The sequence below is a fragment of the Gymnoscopelus microlampas genome (assembly GCF_963454915.1).
Source record: "Gymnoscopelus microlampas genome assembly, chromosome: 11".
Lineage (NCBI taxonomy): Eukaryota > Metazoa > Chordata > Actinopteri > Myctophiformes > Myctophidae > Gymnoscopelus > Gymnoscopelus microlampas.
The window spans coordinates 43099234-43113949 of NC_139948.1; the positions used below are offsets into that span (position 1 = coordinate 43099234).

At 39.9% G+C, this 14716-nt stretch overlaps 1 protein-coding gene across 1 annotated transcript; it reads right to left on the reverse strand.

The window, feature by feature from the left end:
- Positions 1–1178: 1178 nt before the first annotated feature.
- On the reverse strand, positions 1179–12775 carry LOC311054775 (uncharacterized protein). Its single transcript, XM_084070780.1, has 13 exons — positions 12606–12775; positions 11212–11931; positions 10325–11038; positions 10119–10240; positions 9347–9998; positions 8429–8689; positions 7831–7837; positions 5754–5842; positions 4451–5170; positions 3554–4273; positions 3344–3465; positions 2552–3227; positions 1179–1921 (listed from the first exon to the last, which is right to left on the reverse strand). The coding sequence occupies exons 1-13, from the start codon at positions 12634–12636 to the stop codon at positions 1656–1658; spliced, it is 5100 nt and encodes a 1699-aa protein (XP_083926906.1). The 5' UTR covers positions 12637–12775; the 3' UTR covers positions 1179–1655.
- Between the last annotated feature and the right edge of the window lie 1941 nt (positions 12776–14716).

The window sequence follows — 14716 nt, forward strand, 5'->3', positions numbered from 1 at the left end:
AGAAGCGGGGAGGGGAGGAGGAATACAAGAACGCTCGCCCCAAAACACGCTCGCCCCGTTGACCTCGGAACGGTCGCCACCAGGTGTTCCTAAACGTAACCTCAGTAAAACTATGCCTAAACCTAACCTCGCGTCACCAGACTTTGCACCTAGGAGGAAAGCCTAAACCTAACCTTATTCTTTACGTAACCTTAGTAAAACTATGCCTAAACCTAACCTTATTCCCAAACGTAACCTCAGTAAAACTATGACTATTACCCTAAACCTATTTCTAACCATATCCTTCCTCAGTAAAACAAATACAAGAACCACTGGCACAGGGGACGATCGGTCTACTAAGAAAATGGGGGTGAGCGTGTTTTGGGGCGAGTGTTCCGGTTACCAGGAGGAGGGCCGAGGAACCTGGCCGGTAGAAGGACGGACGGCGACCGGGAAGGATCAACATTCCCACGACGATACTAAATCCTCAGCGGCTACAGTACAGTCCCCCTAACCTCTGTGGTATGAAAACCTATTGTGCTGTCCCACCCACTTAAAATACACTATCATCTCCCTGCGGTTTTTCTGTTCAGAAAAGGAACAGAAAAAGATTTCACTAAAAGTTTGACCATCCAAAACATTTGGCTAATATACCTCGGTGTCATCAAAACTAGTATTAAACTAATTTGAAGTGTTGAGATTTTCTGTAGGCTACTTTGTGTTAGACAGTAAATATGGTATTTCTGTTGTATTTGTCTAAGTCATCTGACCTGGCCCATTAGTAATGAGGAGACATTTGGTGGGGATTGGCAGCACTTTATTACAATCGATATTTACATAGGAATGTACAGTTATTCAAAACTAGGCAAAGATCAAGATTTTAAGTTTCACAATTATGTAATCGTGGGAGTGGCAACAATCAATTAATTCAAATATCTTAATGGCTCAGTCAGCTGTGTGACCAGTTAGGGATAATAACCATCCATCAGGTTCACAGAGACAACATAAAACAACAAAAGTCATTACATAGGCTCAAAGTTTACCTAAGAGTATGAACATTGAAATGGTGGTGCGCCAGACTCCGCCAGATTTTGCTAACAATGTCCAACCAACATATACTACAAAATATAATAGGTAATAATATATACAAATAAAAAGGTATAATAATGTACTACTACTAGTAGGCCTAAGTAATACAGGAATCCAGTGTAAAGTAGTGTAAAGTAATACCGTAGAATAAAAAACAACAAATAACTGTGGTGAGGTACCATAGACAGAATTTAGAATTTCACCTTCCCTGGGACGGAGGATATAAAGAATATGTCTATGAGCAACAAAGACATTGAAAATATTACAAAAACATATTTTCCCCACCAAAAATCATTATCATAAATAACTGTGATAATATTCAGTGATTGTTTTTGGCATGTTCATACAGCCTTGATTTACACTTCTATCCTCAACATTTATGACATAGTGAAATGTTGAAAATGTGCTTTAGCTACAGTATAGAAACAGTCCGCACTCACAAGGTGGATTATCTTGGAATCTTTGTATTTACCGCAACAGCAGGCTCTGACAAATGGACGTGTTTCAGCTACTCAGGCCTTCATCAGCGTGCACTTTGTACAGTGATGTATTTTTAGAGTCTCCATTTCATTCCCACTTTAGTGTGCTCAACATGAATTCCTGCGTTCACATTCTACCCTGCTTATGGAAACTCTGGCTGCCATCTTTTTACTTTTTCCTGGCACTTCCTCATCTATCAGGGACATCCGTTCAAATCTCTCTACATAACTGGCAGAAGCACTGATGCTGCCGATGCCAGAGGTCATGTCAGAGCTGCCTCCAGTCCTCTGAGTCAACCATTCTTTCACCTTGTCACAAGCAGCTCCGTCAATCCAAGAAAAGCTCTCAGCTTCAGAAGGAGCACCTCCACTCACTGGAAACAGAAAAACACATTAAATAGATGGATGAGACACTGTAAAAAGGCTTTAAAGGTAAGTGATATGTTTTGGATAAAACAAAAGAAAAATGTTAAAAGTTTAAAGCACTATATTCTGATTTTACACCTCTTTATAAACAGAAAAAACATTTTCAGGGGGGTTGCAATTTCTCAGCCAATCGAAGAGGGTATCCATTTATCAGCTTAAATTTTATACTGTTTCAGTTTCGATGTCTGCTCATTTCTTTGTGTCATCACTTCCAATTTAACTTGTTTAATCTGTATCCTGTGTGTGTTCTCTCTCCTGATTGGATAAAATTGGTATCTTGACCCAATGCAATTTCTGTTCACTAAAGAGCTGGAGAGACAGGGAGACTCCTGTTACTGAACAAACACTATTTCAATGAGGACTATCAGAATATAGAGCTATTTAATAATTATTTTAACAAAATAAATTTACCCTATACTGAAGACTAAATGATACTTCGTCACACAACAGTGTCGCTCGCCCTAATTAACTGATTTTTAAGCTTTTGGTGCAGTATAGGCTCAACACAGATTTGACACAACAAAAACAAACAAAGCAGGGTTGCTTCATCATGACTGATGGAATAACATGGGTCTCACTGCTTGGGATGAAGGCACCATCTAAGCTGGCAATCTTCCGCACAGGTGGTTGTGGTGCGTCTTCTGCCTCTGCTGCCAAAGCCTTCAGCATCCGGTCTATGAGCTGCTCTTCCCTGTTGGTCCACTCCTCCTCCTCTATCACCGTTGAAGTAGACTTTCGTGCTAACCAAGAGAGCACTGGCTTCTGATACTGTCTCTGTTTCTCCTCCTTAAAGTGGTGACCCTTGTTCCGTGTCATTAAATCATTTATTCCCTGAAACAGCACCATGTTCCAACCATGGTAGTTATCAAGAACTTGATATCTGTTCCCACACTTTTCTACAAGCCACTGGAGAGCCTCACCTTCACTCTCGATATGCTCTTCAATGGATCTGTCCCCGAGCCAGTACCCCCAGGTAAACAGCACCATAGAGTGTCTCCATACTCTCTCCTTCAATGGCATCAAGTGCTGCACCATAGCTTCCCTGTCTTTCTTTGTAAAAGGTTTGGAAATGGGAACAACCAGGAAGAAAACATGAGGACCTGGCACACACATGGAGACACTGCGCACAAGTGCTATTTCATCCATCGTTGTGTTTGTTGACCAGCCTGGACATTCAACAATTGTGAGATCTAACCCTGCAACATTTTTTTGATGTTTTTCAGGCACCATGGTTCTTCTCTGGTGCTTGAATTCCTAAAGTAGAAATATCAGAATCACCATTAAAACAATCATGCCAAATTTGCAACTAAATTCTGTGGTATGAGAACTCATTGAGATGATCTTGAGTATATCGAGTCAGAGTCAGTCACCTTCTTCATTAACCTCGTCTGAAAGTACTCTCCAAGAAGCATGTTGTTTCCTGCTATGCTTTTCCCAGAGTCTCCTCTCCCAACAAGAACAACTCTCAAGCTAGTGAGTGAATGCTCCTCCCCTGCAGAAAAAAAAGGGGTACAACTTAAAATGTTGATTATGGCTTTGATGTGAGGATAATCAGTAATTTAGATAATTGATTTGCTCACCTCTGAACAACTCCCTCAGAACTATTTTTTGTCTGTGGACCTTCAGCCTATTCTTTTTTGCTCTTCTTTCTTGAACATGCTTCTTGGCTTCTATCAGAGCAGCACGGCCAAGGTCAATCGCATACTGGGAACCGCCATTTCCTACCCACATCTCTTCTACCTTCTCCAGTAGTTCTACCACCTGCTTTTCATCAGCACGTTTTGTGTTGTCTAGAACGTGATATCTGTTCCCGCACTTCTCGACAAGCCACCGGAGGCCCTCTTCACTTTCTATGCGCTCCTCCACGGTTTTCACTCCCAACATGTCACCTCGAGTGAACAGTACAACGGTGTGATCCCAGACTTCGTCCCTGAACAAACCCATGTGCTCCTCAACCGCTCTTTGGTAGGGTGCGTTAAAAGCAGATACAAGGCCAACCACTAAGAGCACTGCATGGGGATGGGGTCCAGGTGGACATAGATACATGCTGTACTCAATCTCCTGTTTATCCAATGCACAGGTGTCTTCTAGGCTGTTATTGTAGAACCAACCAGGTGAGTCCACCACTGTGAGGTGCATCCCCCCTTTTGTACCATGTTTGGCCTCACAGTGCACTGTTGTCCTACCATGAGAAACAGGAAACACATCTTTCCCTAAAATCGTGTTTCCTGCTGAGCTCTTGCCAGACCACTGTGAGCCAATCATCACCAGCTTTAAATGTGCTGGGGTTTTCTTACCACCTATTAGGGATGACAAAAAAACAAAACAAATTAGGATCTATGAAATTGCATTTGTAGAGTCTGTTGTCATTGCTTTTTTAGGGGATAGCTGTGTCAATCCCCAAAGGAGTTACAATACTGAAAAGAGATGGTATTGAAACCACCACACATTTTTTATTTGAAAAAGTCATGAATCACCTTCAATCAGTGCTCTGAGTCTTATTCTTTCACTTGTGACTTCAGAAAGCCTCCTTGTAGCTCTTTCAGCCGTTGCCTGTATCTGCTTTTCTAGAATTTCCCCAGCAACTGGGTCAACATCATAACAACATCCAGTCTCTGCAACCATTGCCTCTATTTTCTCAAGCAGCACTTGGACTTGAGTGCCATCCCGCCTGTTGCTGATGTCAAGAACATGCGATCGATTTCCACACCGCTGGAGAAGCCACTTCATTGCCGGCCACTTTTTGATAACGTCCTGCAGTGTTTGGGGTCTACATGGGGAATTTGCACTAAACAGCACAATTGTGTGATCGAGGAATTTCTCATTAAAAAGTTGTAAGTGTTCCTCCAAAGATTTATGGAAGATGTTAAGAAACGTTGCTCCAATGTGAATGACCAGAAGAAAGGCATGAGGGGCTGGTGGACACAGAAATACACTGTGCTTGATTTCTAACTGATCCAGCATTGGAGTATTTTCTCTTGGGTAGTGCCACCACCAGCCTGGAGTATCGACCACAGTGAGCAGTCTGTTATGCACTTCCTCTTGTCTCATCACACTCTGGGTGGTCCTTTTGTTGGTGTCGAACACATCTTTACCCAGTATGGTGTTCCCAGTTGCACTCCTGTTACTTGACGTACCAGTCAATTCTCTCCCACCAATCATCACCATCCTCAGCTCTGACAATTGGTGACTTTGCCCTGTCATAAAAACACAATTCACAGTCACAGTCACACTGTCTACTTGAAGCATTTTATCAGCTTGGTCCTTAAAAGAAGTCTTTTAGTGTCACGAGGAACATTTTACGATCTAACATCAGACAGCTCACTTTTTTATTTTTCTTATGACTTAGGCTGCACTCTGTAACTTTCATGCCCTAGTATTTCAACCTAGGTCTCCTGTTCTGGCATTTCATATCAAAACATATGGCTAGATTCCAACTATTTTGGTGAAGAGATTTGGCGTAGAGGGAAAGAAGAAAAGACCAAGTACAGTGCTGGCCCCAGCCAACTAAGTATTGGTTTACCATGATGGTTTAAGTGGTTAAACTCAGTAAAACAGTTAATGCCTTTTGTTGTACAAAGTAACCTTGCTGCACTGCCAAAATGTTATACAAATCCAGTGTTCATTTATCTCTGACAGAGCACTCTTGTGTAGGCTACTATTCCTATATAAGATTTTATACAAGTCTTTAATCTTGTACACTCTCTGAGTGAAATGAACACAATTTACAGTAGGCCTACATAGCACATGAATCAAATACTGTAATTACAAGTAACTTACCGGTGTTGGAGATAAAATCTGTGCTAGCCATTTTTACTCTCACTCTCACTTCTATGTCACCTGTTGGTGAACTATTGGCAGTCTGTTTACTGAGACATAAATTGTGCAGTAGAGCATATGAAAATGTAGTCCTGGCGGGGACACACCTCCAATAAAGAACAGGAAATGTACTATTGACTTTAGATTGTGAACATGGGAAGTTCACAACTTCCCACAGGGAAGTTCACAAGATAAGCATAATGGAACAAAAAGCCTGCACCAAGATAAATCAATGTAGGCCTATCTATCAAGTTTCTGATAAGAAAAGCTGCCAGTGCACCAACTCCATGGATGTTGCCTACCACCTATCTGAAAGAGAGTGCTTCTCAAACCACCTATAAAGGGTTGTTAGAAAATGTCTGCAAACCATATACTGTACATTTATATACTGTACGTGTGCGTGTGCGTGTGCGTGTGTGTGTGTGTGTGTGTGTGTGTGTGTGTGTGTGTGTGTGTGTGTGTGTGTGTGTGTGTGTGTGTGTGTGTGTGTGCGTGCGTGTGCGCGCACAGCTGCGTGTGCACGTGTGTGCGCGTGCACGTGTGTGAATGTATGTGTACATTCTATATTAAAATTGGCTTAAGGGAGGGCCGAACACTAGCTGTGAATGGCCCGAACCTCTAGTATATATAATTTACATATTTGTAGCCTTTTTATAGTTTGCATTGCCCTCCTTTCACTTCTGGTTTTATTACATTCTTAATTTACTTTAATTTAATTTAATAAAAAATATGTTTTTTAAATTAAATTCTTAATTTAATTTAAAATATATAAAGGTATTTAGACTGTTTGACAGAAAACTGTAATGCTGCTGCTATTGCTTGGTGCTGCTACTTGTGTTTTGTATAGGTGTCATAGTTTTTTATGTGGTTGTATTTTATGTTTTGTCTGTTTTTTAGAGGACCACAATGGAAATAAGGGTTTTATTTTGTTTTTATGCTCCGTGATATTGTGTGTTGTTATTGTCATGGAAGGGCTGATGTTCTTTTCCTTTTATCATCACTTCATCAAAAATAGCCTATCTACAAGCTCACAACATGCCACGTTGTGAGCTTATAGATCTGCTATTTTTGCTTTGGTTCAAACTTGTGAATCAAATACCTGATGTCTCAGAAATGCACACACACATGCAATGGAGTTCACATGTCAGGTATATTGTAAATGCACATTCAACAATCTATTAATAAATGTAACAACCATTGTCAAAATGATGTAGTTACATTATATGTATATATACTAATGTAGAGGAGGCAAACAAATATATGTTTTACTTATGTAGACGTAACAATAAAGATCACCTTAAACCTAAGCACTTAAAAGGAGAAATATTTGTGTATGCATCGGTAAAATATTGATGATGATTTATAATGAGGGTCAGCCCTCAGTGGCTACAGATGCCCTAACCTCTGTGAAGACCTTTGAGCAGAATGTGCTGTCCCACTTTAAGACTATCTCATCAAACCCCTGCAGTTTATGGAAAAAAAGAAAAACAAAAGAAAAACAAAATAGTCACACAATAAAAGTTTGATTACCCAAAACATTTGGATAATATACCTTTGTGTCATCTTGAAAAGCAAGCTACAAGCTTGTTTTTCTGGATTAAATGGTTGTTGTTATTGTTGTTGTTTTTGTTAAATATGTTCTTGTAGATCACATGAACTAATGAGTTGTACATTTCCCCCTGTAACAAGATCCTAAGTTACCCAAAACTATAAACCAATTTGAAGTGACCTACATGTATGGAGTTCTGAGATGTACTTTATCAAATATGTTAGACTATACTGTACTCTATGTAAAGATGTGATTGCTCACTGGCATGTATACAATTAAATATACTTAAATTTGTTTTGGTTATTTGTCCACGCTCCACAATTATATTTGTTAATTGAGCCAACATATCCATAACTAATAGACCACAGTGAGTTCAGTAAATATATACAGTATTTCTGTTGTATTTGTCTCTGTAGACTGACCTGGCCCATTAGTAATGAGGAGATGTTTGGGCGGGATTGGCAGCACTTTATTATAAACAATGCTTACATTAGGCCTGCAGAATTAATCAAAACGGTTTGAAAATCGTGATTTCAAGTTTCACAATTATGCAATATTCGTGGCAATAAATTCAAACATCTTAATGGGTCAGCTGTTGCACCTTCCATTGATCTCCTCACCAGTACACAAGGATTAATAGCCAGAACATTGTACAAGCCAATGAAGTCATCTCTCCATCCATCGGGCTCACAGAGACACAATAAAACAACAGAAGCCATTACATAGGCTGAACGTTTAAAAGATTCAAAGACTTTATTTGTCACATACTGTACATGTATGCACATTGAAACTCTGCCAGACAATGTCCAACATATATACTGCAAAATATAAGGTAATACAAAATACAAATAAATAGTTATAATACAGATCTAAAGGACTACTACTAGTAGGCCTAAGTAATACAGTAAGTGATAAAGTGTACAAACCTAATAAGTGTGATAATATTCAGTGATGTTGTTTTTGGCATAATAATACCAGCCTTAATTTATACTTCTCTCTTCAACATTTATGACAGACATAGTGAAGTGTTGAAAATGCACACTGCACTGCACAGTCTCCATTTCATTCCCACTTTAGTGTACTCAACAGGAATTTCTGCGTTCACGTTCTACTCTGCTTATGGAAACTCTGGCTGCTATCTTTTTACTTGTTTCTGGCACTTCCTCATCCACAAGAGATATTCGTTCAAATTTCTCTACATAACTGGCAGAAGCACTGATGCTGCCGATGCCAGAGGTCATGTCAGAGCTGCCTCCGGCCCTCTGAGTCAACCATTCTTTCACCTTGTCACAAGCAGCTCCGTCAATCCCAGAAAAGCTCTCAGCTTCAGAAGGAGCACCTCCACTCACTGGAAACAGAAAAACACATTAAATAGAGGAATGAGACAATGTAAAAAGGCTTTAAAGGTAAGTGATACTTTTTGGATAAAACAAAACAAAAAATGTTAAAAGGTTAAAGCACTACATTCTGATAGTACTCATTATATACCTCTTTTATAAACAGAAAAAAACATTTTCAGGGGGGTTGCAATTTTTCAGCCAATCAGCATAGGGTTTATCAGCTTATATATACTGTTTCAGTTTAGATTTTGTCTGCTCATTTCTTTGTGTCATCACGTCCAATTTCACTTGTTTAATCTGTATCCTGTGTGTATTCTCTCTCCTGATTGGATAAAATTGGTATCTAGACCCAATGCAATTTCTGTTCACTTAAGAGCTGGAGAGACAGGAAGACTCCTGTTACTGAACAAACACTATTTCAATGAGGACTATCAGAATATAGAGCTATTTAATACTTATTTTAACAAACTTACATTTACCCTATACTGAAGACTAAATGATACTTCATCACACAACAGTGTCGCTCGCCCTCATTAACTGATTTTTAAGCTTTTGGTGTATATAGTATATATATAGGCAGTATAGGCTTAACACAGATTTGACACAACAAAAATGAACAAAGCAGGGTTGCTTCATCATGAATGATGGAATAACATGGGTCTCACTGCTTGGGATGAAGGCACCATCTAAGCTGGCAATCTTCCGCACAGGTGGTTGTGGTGCGTCTTCTGCCTCTGCTGCCAAAGCCTTCAGCATCCGGCCTATGAGCTGCTCTTCCCTGTTGGTCCATTCCTCCTCCTCTATCACCGTTGAAGTAGACTTTCGCTTCTGATACTGTCTCTGTTTCTCCTCCAAAAAGTGGTGACCCTTGTTCCGTGTCATTAAATCCTTTATTTCCTGAAACAGGTCTATGTTCCGACCCTGGTAGTTAAGAACTTGATATCTGTTCCCACACTTTTCAACAAGCCATTGGAGAGCCTCACCTTCACTCTCGATATGCTCTTCAATGGATCTGTCCCCGAGCCAGTCCCCCCAGGTAAACAGCACCATAGAATGTCTCCACACTCTCTCCCTCAATGGCATCAAGTGCTGCACCAAAGCTTCCCCATCTTTCTTTGTAAAGGGTTTGGAAATGGGAACAACCAAGAGAAAAGCATGAGGACCTGGTGCACACATGGAGACACTGTGCACAAGTGCTATTTCATCCATTGTTGTGTTTGTTGACCAGCCTGGACATTCAACAATTGTGAGATCTAACCCTGCAACATTATTTTGATGTTTTTCAGGCAGCATGGTTCTTCTCTGGTGCTTGAATTCCTAAAATAGAAATATCAGAATCATCAATAAAACAATTATGCCAAATTTGAGAAAATCTGCAACTAAATTCTGTGGTATGAGAACTCATTGAGATCATCTTGAGTATATCAAGTCAGTCACCTTCTTCATTAACCTTGTCTGAAAGAACTCTCCAAGAAGTATTTCGTTTCCTGCTATGCTTTTCCCAGAGTCTCCTCTCCCAACAAGAACAACTCTCATGTTAGTGAGTGAATGCTCCTCCCCTGCAGAAAAAAAGGGTTACTTAAGACGTTGATTATAGCTTTGATGTGAGGATAATCAGTAATTTAGATAATTGATTTGCTCACCTCTGAACAACTCCCTTAGAACTCTTTTTTGTCTGTGGACCTTCAGCCTATTTCTTTTTGCTCTTCTTTCTTGAACATGATTCTTGGCTTCTATCAGAGCAGCATGGCCAAGGTCAATCGCAAACTGAGAACCGCCATTTCCTACCCACATCTCTTCTACCTTCTCCAGTAGTTCTACCACCTGCTTTTCATCAGCACGTTTTGTGTTGTCTAGAACGTGATATCTGTTCCCGCACTTCTCGACAAGCCACCGGAGGCAGTCTTCACTTTCTATGCGCTCTTCCACGGTTTTCACTCCCAACATGTCACCTCGGGTGAACAGTACAACAGTGTGATCCCAGACTTCCTCCCTGAACAAACCCATGTGCTCCTCGACCGCTCTTTGGTAGGGTGCGTTAAAAGCAGATGCAAGGCCAACCACTAAGAGCACTGCATGGGGTCCAGGTGGACATAGGTACATGCTGTATTCAATCTCCTGTTTATCAAATGCACAGGTGTCTTCTAGGCTGTTATTGTAGAACCAACCAGGTGAGTCCACCACTGTGAGGTGCCTCCCCACTGCTGTGCCATGTTTGGCCTCACAGTGCACTGTTGCCCTACCATGAGCAACGCAAAACACATCTTTCCCCAAAATAGTGTTTCCTGCTGAGCTCTTGCCAGACCACTGTGAGCCAATCATCACCAGCTTTAAATGTGCTGGGGGTTTCTTGCCACCTATTGGGGATGACAAAAAAAAATGAGACTGATTATGGTATTTCCATTTGTACATTGAGTCTGACTTTTGCTTTTACAGGATAGCTATGTCAATCCCCAAGGGAGTTAGAATACTGAAAAGAGATGGTATTTAAACCACCACACATTTTTGATATGAAAAAGTCATGAATCACCTTCAATCAGTGCTCTGACTCTTGTTCTTTCACTTGTGACTTCATAAAGCCTCCTTGTAGCTCTCTCAGCCGTTGCCTGTATCCGCTTTCCTAGAATTTCCCCAGCAACTGGGTCAACATCATAACAACATCCAGTCTCTGCAACCATTGCCTCTATTTTCTCAAGCAGCACTTGGACTTGAGTGCCATCCCGCCTGTTGCTGATGTCAAGAACATGCGATCGGTTTCCACACCGCTGGAGAAGCCACTTAATTGCCGGCCACATTTTGATAAAGTCCTGCAGTGTTTGGGGACTACATGGGAAATTTGCACTAAACAGCATAATTGTGTGATCGAGGAATCTTTCATTAAAAAGTTGTAAGTGTTCCTCCAAAGATTTAAGGAAGATTTTAAGAAACGTTGCTCCAATGTGAATGACCAGAAGAAAGACATGAGGAGCTGGTGGACACAGAAATACGCTGCGCTTGATTTCTAACTGATCCAGCATTGGAGTATTTTCTCTTGGGTAGTGCCACCACCAGCCTGGAGTATCGACCACAGTGAGCAGTCTGTTATGCACTTCCTCTTGTCTCATCACGCTCTGGGTGGTCCTTTTGTTGGTGTCGAACACATCTTTACCCAGTATGGTGTTCCCAGTTGCACTCCTGTTACTTGGCGTACCAGTCAATTCTCTCCCACCAATCATCACCATCCTCAGCTCGGACAATTGGTGACTTTGCCCTGTCACAAAAACACAATTTACACTCAGTCACACTGTCTTAGGCGAACATTTTTTTCTGCATGATTCTTAAGAGTATTTTAGTGTCACTGTCACGAGGAACAGTTTATGATTTAACCTTAGACAGCTCACTTTTCAATTTTTCATATGATATTTTCATATAGTCTGCACTCTGTAACTTTCATGCCCTACGGATTTGAACCCAGGCCTCCTGCACAAGTTCTGAAGATTTGACATCTAAGCAAATAGAGCCTGCCTGCTTGCTATGAATTTTGACCTTCAGGCAGTACCACATGTCAACCAGTAGAGGTCCTACCAGACTACAGGATCTACATTTCACAATAGAAGAGCAGGAAGATTACATTAAACACAGCAGTTGTGATAGATACTGTATATTTGATATACTTTATCATATAGATTGATCAAAATAAAAAATGTATTCATGAAAAAAGTAACATACAGTAGCTTTTAAAATCATCAAAACTTACGGTTAGAATAATTTGTCTGTGCTATTTCAAGAGCCTTTCAGATGACAAAATGTATAAAATTATAAGAATGATACACCTTCAAGCGATTCGACAGGCTTTAACCACTTGAATCCTATAGCATCCCTATTCTGGGCGGATTATTCGCTTGTAAAATATTACAAAATATCATATTTGTAAGAAGAACTTACCAGAGTTGGAGATCAAATCTGTGCTATCCATTTTTACTCTTGGTCCCTTCTATTTCACCTGTTGTTGAAATATTGGCAGTCAACTGGGAAGTTCACATGAAGATCATGAAGTGGGAAGTTCCCTAAATGCACTAGACAGTTCACAGTGATGAATTACTTATCTTGAAAGATAGGAATGTATCACGTTGAGAAAGCCACACCTTTGTCCCACTTGCAGTCTGAAATTCTTACAAATATAGTTATTCACGTCAACAGAATAAAAAAAAAACAGACTTTTGCTTAGTCTTAATAATTGAATGTAGAAGTATGATTTGGCTGAAGTGAAAAGTTCTCATCTGAGTCTGAGACACATAGCTGAAGAGAATCTACACTTAAACCCCACATCGTGTAAAATACAATAACCAAATTACAATTTTGCCATTTAGCAGACGCTCCTAATCCAGAGTGATTTACAGTAAGCAACATAAACACAAGGTAATACATCAAATGCATAGAGATAGTGTAGTACATATATACATTGAAATTGTACAAACTATTAGGATGCCAGGTCAACAAATGAACCTGGCATCTGTCTAAATAACATGCTATCTCATTTACATTTTAACATTTGCATAAGACTGCATGGTCTTCAAGGCTTAACATTTAAAACAAAACTATTATATATTATTATGAATGAATTTGCATTGGGCGTTATCTAAGTAGCCTAGATAGATGTCTTGCATGCATAGAGAGAGAGAGAGAGAGAGAGAGAGAGAGAGAGAGAGAGAGAGAGAGAGAGAGAGAGAGAGAGAGAGAGAGAGAGAGAGAGAGAGATGCATGGTGCAATGGTGATGATGATGCAGCCTTAATACAGGTCTTACCGGAATCTTAGCTAGTTTGAGACACTTGTAACGTGATCCCCATGCATGGCTCGATCTGACTCTAATCAGTTTATTAATCTCAGCCGTGTTTCTTTTAAAGTGGTTTTGCACCCTGAACACACCCAGTTATGTTTGTAAACAAGAAACCTGTCTATAGCCTACTGTACATCCTCTGTGTTGCCCACAGAGAGTGAAAAAACGAGAACGTAGTACACAGTAAAACATCCTCAGTGTTAATTCAACTCTGCGACTGCCACACTGGTCAGATACTTATGAAAGAGAGGTGTGCATTTTTGGGGCGCACCTAACTTTTAGTTTTTCAAATACTAAAAATGTACAAATTCGAGGGTTCTTTTGGATATGTTGTGTTCTATAAACAATACACAAATATGCATATTTTTCATAAAATTTGTTAAGATTACTGTACCCTATATATTAAATATGTAAATATGTGATTGCTCACTGGCATGGATACAATTTAAATGATCAAATTTTGTTTTTGTTATTTGTCCATGCTCCAACAGTTTCAGTATGTTATTTGAGCCTAAAATATCCAAATAATAGACCATATGATTGCTTGAATACTTTTAACATAGTTTGCCAAAAGTACATTGGTGCAGTTATACAATAATGCTAAAAGGATAACACAAAGTGCCCTGGGGGCTTCCATTGTGGTCCTATGAATTCAATTCATTAAGACATACACTATAAAGACATACAATACTATACAAGAAATCATCAATACTAGGAGCAATTAAAGTATATTTACAGAAGAACAGTGTGTTTCTCCTCCATTAGTAATGAGGAGACATTAGGTGGGAATTCATTATTGGGTTAGCTGTTTCACTTTCCCCTCGTCTCCTCACCAGTACACAAGGTAAATAACCAGAACATTGTATAAGCCAATGAAGTCCATCCATCAGGCTCACAGAGACACCATTAAACAACAGACCCAATTACATAGGCTCAAAGTTTACCTAAGATACAAAGACTTTATTTGTCACGTTGAAATGTTGGTGCGGCAGACTGTGCCAGACTGTCCAACAATGTCCAACATACTGTATATACTACATAATATAATAGTAGGTAATAAATGATACAAATAAAAAGTTATAATACAGGTCCTACTAATACATGTACTACTACTGGTAGTTGGCCTAATACAGTAGTAAGTAGTCAACCATTCTTTCACCTTGTCACAAGCACCTTGTCAAAAGCTCTCAACTTCAGAAGGAGCACCTCCACTCACTG